The sequence below is a fragment of the Lutra lutra genome, chromosome 11 (genome assembly GCF_902655055.1).
Source record: "Lutra lutra chromosome 11, mLutLut1.2, whole genome shotgun sequence".
Lineage (NCBI taxonomy): Eukaryota > Metazoa > Chordata > Mammalia > Carnivora > Mustelidae > Lutra > Lutra lutra.
In genome coordinates this window covers 101,863,027-101,877,971 of record NC_062288.1, presented here as the reverse complement: position 1 = coordinate 101,877,971, position 14,945 = coordinate 101,863,027, and the positions used below count along the sequence as shown (strand labels likewise).

General features: G+C 53.7%; 1 protein-coding gene across 13 annotated transcripts in view; it reads left to right on the top strand.

The window, feature by feature from the left end:
* The window catches only part of EZH2 (enhancer of zeste 2 polycomb repressive complex 2 subunit), a 63,504-nt gene extending 48,849 nt beyond the window's left edge, over window positions 1-14,655 (top strand). For all 13 annotated transcript variants that reach the window (XM_047695257.1, XM_047695259.1, XM_047695250.1 and 10 more), the window contains 12 exons: window positions 3,425-3,516; window positions 4,883-5,120; window positions 6,048-6,217; window positions 6,644-6,738; window positions 7,735-7,775; window positions 8,133-8,258; window positions 8,848-9,026; window positions 10,318-10,413; window positions 11,062-11,143; window positions 11,907-11,987; window positions 12,144-12,228; window positions 14,327-14,655. In XM_047695257.1, the coding sequence (XP_047551213.1) occupies window positions 3,425-3,516; window positions 4,883-5,120; window positions 6,048-6,217; window positions 6,644-6,738; window positions 7,735-7,775; window positions 8,133-8,258; window positions 8,848-9,026; window positions 10,318-10,413; window positions 11,062-11,143; window positions 11,907-11,987; window positions 12,144-12,228; window positions 14,327-14,387 (1,346 nt within the window). In that variant the 3' untranslated portion in view covers window positions 14,388-14,655. The remainder of the gene's footprint in view (window positions 1-3,424; window positions 3,517-4,882; window positions 5,121-6,047; window positions 6,218-6,643; window positions 6,739-7,734; window positions 7,776-8,132; window positions 8,259-8,847; window positions 9,027-10,317; window positions 10,414-11,061; window positions 11,144-11,906; window positions 11,988-12,143; window positions 12,229-14,326) is intronic.
* Window positions 14,656-14,945: the final 290 nt, after the last annotated feature.

Here is a 14,945-nt window from a genome sequence, read left to right as displayed (position 1 = left end):
AGTTCATATCTGCCATGAAATTAGAGTGACTTACCCTCCCTAAATCCTGGTTTTTCTCATCTGTAAAATGGGGATGGGAATCCACATACCTGGAGGATTTTGTGGGGATTAAATGAAGTAATGCCTAAAACCTCTTACCGTGTGCTTTGAACACAGGAGCCTTTACTATGAGCTGCTGTCACTGCTGCTCTCACTACTGACCTATGCTCTGAACATGGATGCTGTTATTTTGTAAGGTACTTAGTATTAAAAATCGGAGATCTGCGATATACATAAGAATTATGTGATTCCAACCATGAGTATACTGAGTGAGAAGTTATTTTAAAGAGTTATTTATTTGGTGGGGGAGCACGCATGAGGGGAAAGGGGCAGGGAAAGAGACTCTTCAAGCAGACTTCCTGCTCAGCGGGGAGCCCCCTGTGGGGCTCCATCCCACAACCCTGAGCTCATGACCTGAGCTAAAACCAGGAGTTGGATACTCAACCGACTGAGCCAGGCACCCCTACTTTGTATTTTTAAGCCATTTTTTTAGAATTGCCAGTTTACTCACAGGGATAGGGAATAGCTGGAACTGCATATCGTAACAGTAACTGTGTATTGTCCTTTTTTTGAATTTATTTTTTTTAAAGATTTTATTTTTATTTATTTGGCAGAGATCACAAGTAGGTGGAGAGGCAGGCAGAGAGAGAGAGGAGGAAGCAGGCTCCCCGCTGAGCAGAGAGCCTGATGCGGGGCTCGATCCCAGGACCCTGAGATCATGACCTGAGCGGAAGGCAGAGGTTCAACCCACTGAGCCACCCAGGCGACCCATAACAGTCTTTTTACCTTTGCTTGAAAACCTTTAGATTTTTTACCAAGATTTTATAGGTTGCTTTTGAAATTAAAACAAACAAAAAAACCCAAAAACCCTCAATATCCCATATTTTTTCCTTTTTGTGTAGTTTTTTTTTTTTTTAAAGATTTTATTTATTTATTTGACAGAGAGAGATCACAAGTAGATGGAGAGGCAGGCAGAGAGAGAGAGAGAGGGAAGCAGGATCTCTGCCAAGCAGAGAACCCCATCCGGGACTCGATCCCAGGACCCTGAGATCACGACCTGAGCCGAAGGCAGCGGCCTAACCCACTGAGCCACCCAGGCGCCCCTTTTTGTACAGTTTTTAAGAAAGCACCTTGCTTAGATTTCCTAATAATTTTTTTGATCAGGGAATTTTACATATTCTACCCCCCCATATTATATTTAGCTTAAAAATATTTTAATAGCTTACTTGAAATACAGGTATTTCAAGATGCCTATGTGAAAATATTAAGTATTCTGAAAATCTCAAGCAGTCAAGACATTTCTAGAAGAGGGAATTCTTAATATACCTAGTTTTCTTAAACAATTGAAGTTTGATATTCTGAGGGAAGTCTAGTAAGGAGAATAGTTCTCTTTCTTGAGCTAAATGCTATGTGAAATTAAGAATTTTTTTTTTACCTTTGATAATAAAGTACCTCTGATTATTAGCAGGTTAGTTTTTCCTTCATAGCCAGAACTTGGCTGGTGAGTGTTCTGTGACTTTGCTCTGATGCCCCTACGGCGTCTCCCAGCCCAGGACTGGCAGGGGCTGCCCTCCTCCTGGGCGCGCATGTGTACAGATACGTATGTGCCTTTGTATTTTTCACTGGATCAGGTGAAATCAAGAACATCAATTTATGAATAGGGGAGATATCCACACTAAAAACAAATTTTACCAAAAATAGATCACTCCGTATGTGCTGCTAACTGGCTAAGGACGATCTTGTTTTTTGGATAGAAGTTAATTCTTAGCTGCTGATGTAACCTTAACCTTTTATAGGCTCAGACTTTGTATGGTAGGGGTCCTCACCTGTTCAAAAACATAATCCAATGCTAAATTAGTTGTGGTATCAGTCTCTCATTTCATAGGGAACTCTAACACACACTTAAAACAGAATTTGAGCCTTGAATTTCTCCTTCAGAAACATAACTTTGTCTTTTTTCCCTTATTTCCCTCATCAGTCTGTCTTTCCCATTTAAGTTCTATGGATTCTATGGATAGAGTATGGCTTTTTACAGACTTTGTTTTTTTATTTTTTTTAAGATTTATTTATTTTGGGGGAGAGAGAGCATATGCTTGAGTTGGGGGAGGTGCAGAGGCAGAGAATCTGAAACAGACTCCACTGAGCGTGGAGCCCAGCCTGGGGCTGGATCCTGTGACCCCTGAGATCAGGACCTGAGCTGAAATCACGAGTCTGTGCTTAATCGACTGAGCCACCCCTACAGATGTTTTTTAAATGGTTTGTTTCATGAATGTGTCACTTATTTGTATCCAAATTAAGATAATTTTCATCTTGTGTAATTCTGAACAGGGCATTTCTAACATTTGCCTTGGTGGCTGCAAGTAGGCTTTCTCGAGGGTTTTACAAGTTCTCACCACTGTGTGTTCATGTTGATTTAGTTTGGCCTTGTAATAGAATCTGTTATCACATTATTGGGGGATTTTAAGTTTCAAACACTTCTTTCTAGAACCTCTTTTATGGGACCATGTGTTTCCTGTAGAAGGGTGCTGACTACAGGCTCTCATTAGATTCCTGAATTGTGTCTGATCTGAAGAAACTGAATTTCAGTAGTCTGAGGCTGTCCTCTTTAATTATTTAGAAGTTTATTTGTTTAATCGCTGTACCCACTATGGGGCTCGAACTCATGACCCTGAGTTCAAGAGCCTCATGCTCTTCCTACTGAACAACCGGGCGCCCTTATCTTCTTTATTTGTAAAGATTTATTTATTTTAGAGAGAGTGCGTGCACAAGCAGAGGGGTAGAGGGCGAGGGGGAAGCAGAATCCCCACTGAGCACAGAGCCCGACTAGGGGTGAGATCCCAGGACCCTGAGATCATGACCTGAGCCCAAACCAAGAGTTGGCTGCTTAACTGACTGAGCCACCCAGGCGCCCTGTCCTCTGTATTTTTAGTTTTTTAACAAGTTCTGTCCTATTTTTCTCCATTTTGACAAGCCGACTGTTGACCTTCCTTTGGAAATCAAGAAATTGGGAAACCTGATTTCCTTGTAGAGAGGACATATCAGTTGTTTCTATGGAGATATCAAAGACTCAGTGAATGTTCATAATCAGAGTTTAGAGGTCTGTGTATCAATTGTAGTTTTAAGGAGAGAAATAGGGAATCACTGATTATTCCAGAATTTACTGTCTCCTCCCTGGTTAGGGGTTGGTGGGGAGGAGTGGCAGTGTTCCGGGGGAAAGCTGAGGAGAACGCAGGGAGATGATTCAGTAAGAGCTTGAAGGAAAGTTCTGACATGGAGATGATACACTGGCAAGTTTGTAGTGTGGAAAAGTGATTTTTTCCACTGGAATAGTAGAAATGAAAAAGTAAATATAGTAATATCTGGATATTCTATGTTTATTTTGCAGCTTTTCATGCAACACCCAATACTTACAAGCGGAAGAACACAGAGACGGCTCTAGACAACAAACCCTGTGGACCGCAGTGTTACCAGCACTTGGTAAGCCGGAGAGCCGCCCGGCCGGAGGGCACTGGAGGAGTCTTGCTGGGGGATGGTGGCGAGGTCTATGAAGGCAGTGTCGGCATGGTGGCCCCCGTCCTTGGCCGCGTGGTGGACATTCTCACCCGCGTGGGTTCCTGCCTCGCTGCTACGCGCTGCACATTCTAGTCCTTCCTGAATCTTGTATTATTCTTTGTCTGTGGTAATCACTTCAGCAACCCTCCAAGGTCTTTAGGATCAAGGACTGTTAGACCTGCCACCAAACTTATGAGTGTGAGCAGCACAGGTAGCCCCTTAAGCCCCAGAAGCTTGGTGAGCCTTCCTCAGCGTAGGCCTTCTTGAGTTTTACATGGTAGTCGGTCCCACAGGTGGTTTTTTGTTTGTTTGTTTGTTTTGTTTTTTAATGATGGAGAAAAGGTAAGGGTTTAGGAGAATGTGAGGTAGAAAAGTTGCTTTTTACGGGTACTATCTTATTTTTACCATTTCCCTTTGAACCAAGCCACTCCTACCTAGGAACTAATGGGTATATATTCCCTGTTGGATTTTGGACAGAAGATTCATTGAATGGCACCTGCAGAAGGTATCCTGTTTTTAAGCAATTTGGTTTTTGTAGAATGAAGTGTAAAACTGTTGGCTGCCCTCAAACTTCTCCCTTCTCCTGCCACTAGAAATGGGATTCTTGAGCATTATTTTATAATACTCTCTACAGGCGGAATTTTATTTGGCCCATCTGGGTGGTGTCTGTGGTCTCTCTCCCCTCCATGATCTTACTCTTATTTCATCCTAAGTCTGGGTTATTGACTTGCCAGTGTAGACTGTAACGCTCACAGCCTCGCTCCTCAGGCTCCTTTCACGACCTCTGGGGGGCTCTGCTTCCCTCACAGGGAAAAAATGGGAGATTTTAATAGTAAGGCTGGAAGTGGCCACGCCCGGCGCACTTCTGCGTTGTGAAAGCTTCTTGGGTACTTGAATTACTATCAGAGAGAGGTCTCCTAAAGCCTGAAATAGAAAGTCTGACTCTGGATGCCCATTAGGTATGATTCTTCTCGTAACAGTTCATGCTTAAAGAGACTTTTTTTTATATTATATTTTAACTTATTATAATCACTGTATATAGTTCCCAAGCTCACATAGAATTGTCGATTTCACACCCCTGTAGCACAAAGGTATGTACCTTCCTGAATATTTCAAACTGTCAAAAGCAGTTAGAAAACCAAGAGCATCTAGATAGGGAAATGATGATTTGTACAAATGGATACTGTGATACATTTATTGACTTAATTTGCTTTATGCAATACTTTTTTTTCTCATCCAGCAAAACGAGCTGTAGAACTTGACCGTGATGTGTACACTTTTCCCTTTGTAGGAGGGAGCAAAGGAGTTTGCTGCCGCCCTCACCGCGGAGCGGATCAAGACCCCGCCAAAGCGGCCTGGTGGCCGCAGGAGAGGCAGACTCCCCAACAGCAGCCGGCCCAGCACCCCCACCATCAGCGTGCTGGAGTCCAAGGACACGGACAGTGACAGGGAAGCAGGGACGGAGACGGGCGGGGAGAACAACGATAAGGAGGAGGAGGAGAAAAAGGACGAGACTTCCAGCTCCTCGGGTGAGACCCGGATGAAGGGAGTGGGATGGGTCGTGCCCTGTGCTCAGCGGGTTCGTTCTCGGGCTGAGGACAAATACGAGAGCAGAGAACTCAGGGTGTGGAGTGGAATTTCTGCTGCCTTCTGCCTGCACCCACCCCGGCCTGCGAGGGCAGCCTGCCCGCCCGCTTGCTGGAGGGTAGAGGGTCCCCTGTGTTGTCAGGTTGGGCGTCACTGTTCTTTCTCCATCCTTCTTTTTTCTTCATTTTATTTAAAAAATTTTGTTTTAAAGTAAGCTTTACACCCAGCGTGGGGCACGTGCCCAAGATTAGGAGTCACGTGCTTCTTGGAGCCAGCCCGCCGCCCCTCGGCTTGCGCCTCAGAGGCTGTGGTCAAGGGAACCAACCCTGGGTTCTGTGGGAGGCTTGACTGTTTATTCTTTTTTTTTTTTTAAAGATTATTTAATTTATTTATTTGACAGAGATCACAAGTAGGCAGAGAGGCAGGCTCCCTGCCAAGCAGAGAGCCCGAAGCAGGGCTTGATCCCAGGATCCTGAGATCATGACCTGAGCCGAAGGCAGAGGCCCAACCCACTGAGCCACCCAGGCGCCCCTTGACTGTTTATTCTTAAGATGGTTCGCTTCCTGCTCTTTTTCTTAGGCATAACCTGAGTTTTGCTTTTTTTTTTTTTTAAACGATTTTATTCATTTATTAGAGCGAGCGAGCGAGCGTGTGCACAAGTGGAGGGGAGAGGACAGGCAAAGGGAGAGGCAGGCTCCCCACTGAGCAGGGAGTCTGACATGGGGCTCGATCTCAGGACCCTGGGATCATGATCTGAGCTGAAGGCAGATGTTCAACTGACTGAGCCACCCAGGCCCTGTAGTTTTACTTTTTAATACTGTTCTCCAGTTGTCATTTCTCTTGACCAGTGCTTAACTTCGGTTTTCTAGAAGCGAATTCTCGGTGTCAAACACCCATAAAGATGAAGCCAAACATTGAGCCTCCCGAGAACGTGGAGTGGAGCGGTGCGGAGGCCTCAATGTTCAGGGTCCTCATCGGCACGTATTATGACAATTTCTGTGCCATCGCCAGGCTCATTGGGACCAAAACTTGTCGACAGGTAAGCACAGCTGATAAAATACTGTTCAGGAACTTGAGACGGAGGGAAAATAGTTGTCACTGTCCAAACAGAAGACTGTTTGGGGTTATGCTCGAGCTCCTGTTCATGTTCTGAAAAAGAAGTAGATTGATCTGGTTTTTCACGGGGTGGGAGCTGGAGGGAAATGATCCTTCCGACTTGAGGTGTTTCAGGGAGTGGATCTGTGAAGCCAGGAGGACGTTAGGCTGGCCTTACAGCTCTTGCCCAGAGAGTGGTGGCTGCTGCTGTCCCCACGTGAGGGTCAGCCAGCATCTGCTCTGCTAGCCGCTGGCCTCCAGCTCCTGGCAGCGCACGGTCAAGCCGGAGAGGTTTCTGGAACGGGTGCGTCTCAGGCCGCTTCGCCTGTGCACACGGCGCTCAGGGCCCCGTGACTCTGCCTCCTGTCAGGTGTATGAGTTTCGCGTCAAAGAGTCGAGCATCATCGCTCCGGCGCCGGCCGAGGACGTGGACACCCCACCGAGGAAGAAGAAGAGGAAACACCGGTGAGCGCGTGTGCGGCCGTGGCGGGCTCACTCGGCTCCCGCTCCCAAGAGCACAGCGGCCCTCGGGGTCAGGGTGTGCGCAGGGTCCCTGGAGTGTGGTCACTGCGCTGCGGTTTAGTCAAGGAAACCAAGCCAGGAGCTGTGCGCTGGAGGGTCGCTGGGCGTGAATGGTTCACGGGAGCACCGGGCTGGCTGTTCCGGGAGCCGGACTTCTGTCCCCGTGCGGGGCCACTCTCGGCCTGGTGGGGTTTGCCATTCACGGGCGCTGGCGGCAAGGAGCGCAGGGTGTCCGCGGGGCGGGCCGCATGGGTGAGGGGATGAGGGGGTGAGGGCTCTGCTCCGGCTGTGCACACGCTCACCGTCCCTCGCTTCACGGAAGGCAGGACCGTCGCCTTCCTTTAGAGCCGGAGCAGCTCAGGCAGTGAGGCCGCAGCGGAGTCTCTTGGTTGAGGTCTGACCCCGCAGCTCAGTGGGGGACCGCAGACGCCCGAGATGAGAGGAGCGACACTGTTTCAGGCCAACCCGCAGCCACGGGAGCCCGGGGGGAGCGGCCAGCTGGGGAAGTCGGGGCTGCGGGCCGTGGGGCAGGCTCCCCCGGACAGCGCGTCTCCCGCGGGCTTCCTGCTGACCCGCAGACAACACGGGGCCACCCGGTGTGTCTCCTCGTCCCGTGACTAGTTTCCCGGTCCCCATCGCTTGCTTTGTCGGAACGCGGCGCGGCACGTGCAGGACCGAGTCCGTTGCGAATCCGTCACCAGTAAGGCTTTTGGCCCACAGGCTGGGTTTGTGGGGAGTCAGAGCTTCCACGCAGGTTTGGATGGTGTGGGACGTTTGTACCCCAGACCCCGCATTGGTCCGGGGGAAGCCGTCCTCTGGACCTGGGTTCAAAGCGCTCTTACGTTCAGGGCACGCGCTGGCACGTCGTGCGTCCGTGGCACCGGCGCTGGGTCGCTGCCCCCAGCTTCGCAGAGGCGACTCACGGTTTGTGTTTTGCAGGTTGTGGGCCGCGCACTGCAGGAAGATCCAGCTGAAAAAGGGTCAGCGTCCTTCTGCTCAACTTCGTAACTAACCGAAAACCGTCTGCTCAGTTAAGACGGGAGCCGATTTGTGTTCGGGAGTCCCGACGCGGCTGACCGCGTCCACGGAACCCCCTGCGACGGAGGACGGCTGCGGCCTCGCTCCCAGTCGGTCCTCCGGTGCAGCGGGAGGGAGTGAGTCAGAGAAGGACGTCCTCTGGGGTCGGGGGACAGTGCTCTGGACTGGCCGAGCACGTGGGGGAGGGGAGGCAGCGTCTGCCGTCACCCCGTAGACAAGTCCGGGCCGGAAGACGGGCTGCGCGCCCGGCGGGAGAGTGTCGCCGCGGCGGTGGCCTGACCGCCGTGCTCTCCCCGCAGACGGCTCCTCGAACCACGTTTACAACTACCAGCCCTGCGACCACCCGCGGCAGCCTTGCGACAGCTCGTGCCCGTGTGTGATCGCACAGAATTTTTGTGAAAAGTTCTGTCAGTGTAGTTCAGAGTGTAAGTATCTGTTTTGTTTTGATAAACTGCGTGAGAATTTCAGAGGCTTTTGGTCAGCAGTTCAAGGCAGAACGGGATCGTAGCAGCTCCTGCCTCACTGTTTCCCTTTTAGCTTTCTGGGAAGTGCGTGTCTCCTGCAGGGCTGTACGGGGCGCCGTCGGGCTCTGCGCGGCCAGGCAGGATTGGGTCGTTTACATTAAACCATAGTAACGTCGGCACAGAACGTAGAGGGCATCTAGGAATGGCTCCCCGGGCCTCTGGCTACCAGCAGTTGTCAGCAGCCCTGGGTCGGAATTCAGCGTAAGGGGGGCTGGAAGCAGTTAAAGAAACGGCACAGGCAGCTCGGGCACCGGGAAGTGTCTAGAACTCTGGGCCCTTAGCAGGGTCGCGAACCACGGCTCTTACAAGACGGCTGCGAAGGAAGGGCTTAGACTGAATAAAATCACAGGGCTCTTTAGTCCGCGTGCCGCCCAACACGCGCAGACGGAAAGCCAGGAGCCCGGCGGTGGCCGTCCTCCGCCGCGACCGCGGTTGCTGCCGGCCCGGGCGGGGAGGGCCGGGGCGCGCGTGACGAGGCCTCTCGCGGCAGGTCAGAACCGCTTCCCCGGCTGCCGCTGCAAGGCGCAGTGCAACACGAAGCAGTGTCCCTGCTACCTGGCCGTGCGCGAGTGCGACCCCGACCTCTGCCTCACGTGCGGCGCCGCCGACCACTGGGACAGCAAGAACGTGTCCTGCAAGAACTGCAGCATCCAGCGCGGCTCCAAGAAGGTGCGACCTCCCCCGCCGCGGCCTCCCCCGCCCCGCCCCCGCCCCCGCCCCGCCCCGCCCCCGCCCCCGCCCCCCGCCCGGGTCGCCGCAGAGTAGGGAAAGGGAGGGGAGCCCTGAATGCCACAGCGGCCGGAGGGAAAGCGGTTTGGGCCCCGAGGCCGCGCTCCGCGGGCACCTGGCGCTGCTGTGAGACGAAGCCGTGAGTTCTGACAGGCCCGGACGGCGCCATGTTCAGGACGTTTGTCTGTCTGTCTAGAACCCGCGCTCTGGTCCCCGCGTGAGTAGCTGGTGGTCCTGTCAGAGTGGAGAGACCCTTTCTCACCAAACAAGACCCCAGGGAAGAGGGGGATTTCCCGGGGTAGTTTTCCCAAACTTCGTTCCGTTTCTTTAATGACCTTGACCGCACAGCCGGGCCCGGAGCTGCCTCCCGCGAGGTGCCGCCGGGATGGTGACAGCAGCGCGGGAAGGCGAGGGCTGAGCAGAGGAAGCTGCCCGCGTCGTAGGGGGAAGCTCAGGCCCTAGGTGAGGCGGACTGAGGGTTTCTTCTCCCGGGAGTGTCCGCTCTTAGAACGGGGCCTGCCGCACGACACAGTCCTTTCTTGAAGTGCTGTGTGGCCGCCCACTAGTCCCGACTCCGGGAGTTAGGGACGTCCAGGCCTTCTGGCCCCGAGCCCCCTGCGGCTGAGGCCACGGGCCCGTGTTGCCCACGAGTGTAGGGTGGGACGACAGACACAGACGACACTCCCATCTTAGGTCCCGGAGCCGTTAGGACATAACCAGGGTGGCGTGCGGGGCAGCAGTGCCTCCACCCGGATCTCTGGTCCCAGCAGCAGCTGTGGGGGCCGGGACAGGCTCAGGTGGTTTTCTTACTCACGTAGCAGGGATGCTGGGACAGGCCCCCTGCTCAGTCCTCACCGTCTCCCCCACCCCAGACTTGTTCCACCGTGAACTCCTCTCCGGGTGTTCGGGAACGGTTCCTGCTGACGCGCCGTCGCCGTCGACTTCTTTCAGAACTCCTGAAATGAAAGATAGCACACTTTTTCTACCAGCTGGGTTCCATTTGCTGAACGGTGGCACCAAAGATTGCTTTAGTTATTCAAGGAAACTGTGGCTTTCCGATACCTGGGAAGCCGGCCCCGGTTCAGGGTGCTCCGAGCTCTCGGGCCGCCGGCGACCGGCCGGATGCCTGCTCGAACGGGCCGGGGACGGACAGTGGGTCCTCCTGTCGCTCTGTCAGCACGCCGTCCTCGCTGTCCTTTGACGACGCAATCGCGTGTGCTTTCCCCTCTAGCATTTGCTGCTGGCCCCGTCGGACGTGGCAGGCTGGGGCATTTTCATCAAAGATCCTGTACAGAAGAACGAATTCATCTCGGAGTACTGTGGAGAGGTGAGGCGCGAGGAGCCTGGTTTCAGGCAGTTCAGTGTCTGCTGGTTGCGTGTGTTCGTGTGGGGTCGGATGTGACTTTGGGGTTGAGGTCACCGGACAATGTCTGTTGGGTTTGATTAGAAATGAATTAATAAAAAATGCCTTTTCAGCTCACACTTACTCCTGCTTGTGGGTTTGGCTTGCTTGGTAAAGGGACTGCCTCAGTCCTTGTCACATTTAGCATTTAGTGTCGGGGTGGGGGAGGGGGCGGATGGGGCTTTGTGCTGTAGAGTCTGCCCTACTGAATCCGCAGCCGGCCTGCTAAGGACCGGAAATGACCGTGTCATCAGTCATACGCCTTTTTAGTCGTAGAGTTAGGGGGAAACCATCGGGCTTGCTTCACTCTGGAATTAACCCAGGCAGTTTGTATTTTTTTCTCAGTGGAAAGACTGTTGATGACTTTCTGCAAGCATGGTTCCTTTCGGAGTTGCAGTCTTTAAAAAAGGTGCTGGTTGTGAAACACCAGCCCGTAGCCTGAGTGGGAGGGATGGAGAGAGACACCTGACCGCAGGGACGAAGGTCGCAGATTCTCCCGAGGAGCTTGTGTGTGCGCCTGCCAGTCTCGATCACTTAATCCAAAACAGTCTTCTCCTCTGCCTTTCTTTGTAGATTATTTCTCAAGACGAAGCAGACAGAAGAGGGAAAGTGTACGATAAATACATGTGCAGCTTTCTGTTCAACTTGAACAATGGTACGTTTGACCTGGAGGCCATCCCGGAGCCCTCCCCTGGTTTGAGCGGAGATGTGAGGGCAGAGGCCCCTGGGCTGGAGCAGGACTGACAAGTGCCCGGGATCCCTCACGCCCTGGCACAGGCTTAGGGACAGGCTGTATGTTTGCAAGCCCCCCAGGCCGGACCAGATGGTTCCGAGCCATCTGCTTGCTGGGGCGGCGCCAGACGGCTGCGAGCTTGCCGCGGGTTTGCTGCTGCTGCTCTCCTGCTCTGCTCCGGACGACCCGGGCTTGGGCCTCGCTTGGCCCCCGGCCTCCGTGTCATCCACGCTCCCACTGACCTGGGAAGGGGCTGGAGTGCCGGATTGGGCAGCCGCTCCTGGACTTCCAGCCCTGGGTGTTCTCAAGGTCTGTGAGAAGAGGGAAGTGGGTTTTCAGATGAGTTCTTGGGTGGGGCATTAGGCCGGAGTAGGTGGTACTGCTGGGGGCGGGTGGGGGGCACGAGGAAAATGTATGGGTGCTTGACCCCCAACCTCAGAGAAACTTCCCTGGGACACGTAGCAGATCTTTCTGCAAACATGTTCCATAGAGAGTATAGCGAAAAAAATAATCTTAAATGTGAAACGATTACTCTTGAAGTTAGGAATTTTGATTCCTTGTTTTGTAAAGGCAAGCCCTGAGGAACGAGAGCCAGGGGCGTCTCCAGAACTGTAAGAACTTCGTGTTCGCAGACCTGGGACGGAAACCGTTCACTAGATGACGCTTGTTTTTTCTCTTTTTTTAGATTTTGTGGTGGATGCAACCCGCAAGGGTAACAAAATTCGTTTCGCAAATCACTCAGTAAATCCAAACTGCTATGCGAAAGGTAGGTGCTGACGGAGCCGCAGGCCCGAGGGAACCTCTCTGAGACCCGCGCCGGCGGCCTGGGATGGCCCCGCGGCGATGCTGCCTAGCGCTGGGGTCAGGCCCTCCCCAGGGCCAGTCTTCCGACTCCCTGACCCCGGTGTGTGTCTCGTTCCAGTCATGATGGTGAATGGCGATCACAGGATAGGGATTTTCGCTAAGAGAGCCATCCAGACTGGTGAAGAGCTGTTTTTCGATTACAGGTTGGTACCGTGTATTTCGGGTGTGATCCGAGGGCTTCATCTTCCTGAACTCTGAGCTCACAGACAGAGGCTGTCTTTTCACTCTGTCGGATCTTCCATTCTTAGAGGGATTTATTTCTGGTTGTCACGTGTCAGGGGCATTGGTGGGCAGTTAGGCCGTACTTTCTTGGTAATGTAGTTCCCACCGCACAAGTTGTGGTTATTTATGACATACGGGCTTAGCTCACATGTTGTGGGTTCAGTTCCCGACCACTGCAGTAAAGTGAATTGTCATCTTTCTGCGGGTGGAGGGTCTCCATGGCACTGCCGGCTGCTGACCCGTCGGGGTGCTGGCGCTGGAGGCCCGCTCGGCCCTGCGGTTTGTCGCACCGATGGCTCTTCTGTCCCGAATGGTTGCTCGGCGGCGGGCGGTGCCGCCCGATGGCGTTTAACCCACGGAACCGCCTTCAGAACTGGAGTCCGTCCCCTCGAGCCCTGCCGCTGCTTCATCCGCACGGCTCCGTCGTGTTCTGATCCCTCCGTCGTGGCTCAGGACGCCCCTCGCTCTGCTCATCCCGAGGAAGCGCCTCCACGTGCCGTCCCGCCTGAGCCTGCAGCAGCTGTGTCCCCTCCTCGGGCTCCGCTCCTGCTTCTGGTCTCTTGCTGCTTCCTCGTTGCGTTTCCAGAGCCCAGGCAGAGCCGACGTGGCCTGGTTCTCAGGCGCCGCGGGCTCTCAGAGCGGTCACGGAGCACTGGCTTCAGCTCCAGGTCACCTGCCGCGTTAGCCCCTCGCGAGAGGGTCGCCCGCCGTGAAGCTTTGAAGCCGGGCGCTGCCTTCTCCTCTCGGGCTGAGAGTCCCAGCTGGCATCTTCCAAGAGAAGGCGGCTCCGGCTGCGCTGGAAGCCTGTTGTTCAGGGCGGCCCCCCTCATCGGTGATCTCCGCTAGATCATCTGCAAACCTGGCTGCTTCGCCTTGCACTTGGGTGTTGCGGGGGTGGCTTCCGTCCTGGAGCCTCCTGAACCCGCCCCGGCCGGCCGCACACTTTCCTTTTGCAGGTCCTCACCTCCCCGCCGTCCCAGCACGGAGGAGAGTCCGGGCCTTGCTCTGGATTAGGCTTTGGCTTAAGGGAATGGGTGGCTGGTGTGGTCTCCTGTGCAGACCACTGCCACTGTCTCCAGGCCAACAGCAAGGCTCTCTTGCCTTCTCGTTTTGTGTGCTCACTGAAGTAGCACTTTAAAAAAAAAAAAGTGTACATAATCATCTTTACCCAGTGTGGGGCTCAAACCGATGACCCTAAGACCGAGGGTCATGTGTTCTTCCAATGGAGCCAGCCAGGCAGCCTCTTAAATTTCCTCCTATGAACGTTTCCTTCGCATTGACGCGTTGGCTCACTCGTGCAAGGGGTCCAGTTCACGTCCTACCTGGTCGGCATCGGGGGTCCTTCCTGTGGGAAGTCGTGCTCGCCGTCAGGAGGCCGAGGACACATGCCCCACCATGGGCCTACCCCGGGCTTCAGGCTGGCAGTGTAGTCAAGCCCTGATGTGGGAGCGGACCACAGAGTATTTTCAAATGCAAGCAGAGGACTTTGTAGCCACATCCATCCTGTGGCTGAATAGTTGTCCCTTAGGCAGTGTGACTTTTGAAGGTCGAGAACAAAGCCATGAGTAGCCCCTCCTCAGAGTGACCTGCCACTGTGCTGCAGACCAGCTTGAGGCCCCCTCCCCAGCAGGAGCCCAGGAAGCGCCCCCTCCTACGGGGAGGTCACCGCTCCCCGGGCCTCCCTCCTGCCAGCCTCGGGTTCTGCCCGTGGACCCAAGTCCCAGCTCTGGCCAGAGCAGACCTGCCACTCTCTGGCCTCCCGGGTGCCGGGCCGTGGGCCGTGCTGCCCACCTGCGGGCGGTGGGTCTCAGGCCCAAGGGGCGGGCGGGGAGAGAGCTGGGGAAGGGCTGAGCGAGCGGACTTGTCCAGTTCTCAGCAAGCCTAGAACCCGGGCCCCAGCCGCAGGCCTTGCCTAGAAGCGGGCGGGTCTGCGGGGTTGCCGTGTGGACATTCTAGCTCGGACGCGGCGAACGGTCGCTGGGGCCGGGCCTTGCTCATTCCTCTCTCCTGCCGTTTCAGATACAGCCAGGCAGACGCCCTGAAGTACGTGGGCATCGAAAGAGAAATGGAAATCCCTTGACGTCTGCTACCTCCTCCTCCCCCTCCTCCTTTCTGGAACAGCTGCCTTAGCTTCAGGAACCTCGAGTACTGTGGGCAATTTAGAAAAATAAAATGCAGTTTGAAATTCTGAATTTGCAAAGTACTGTAAGAATAATTTATAGTAATGAGTTTGAAAATCAACTTTTTATTGCCTTCTCACCAGCTGCAAAGTGTTTTGTACCAGTGAATTTTTGCAATAATGCAGTATGGTACATTTTTCAACTTTGAATAAAGAATACTTGAACTTCCCCCCGTTGTCGGGTCATTGATTGGTGCGGATCTGTCCACGGATATGAAAAAAGGGGCACGACTGGTACGCGAGGGTGCGCTCACCTTCAGCTCCTGGGCTGTCGCCGCGTTCCATGAACCTTCCATACCGTCCGCACGTTGGCATTCCGAGGCCACGGTAGCAAACGGAGGATGGATGTTTATGTAGCAGGATACGTCACAGATGTGTGAAATGTGTAGTTGATAATACGTCTAATTATAACACCGATGCCTTCGGTCAAGAAGTGGCAGACACCCTCAGTGACAAGGC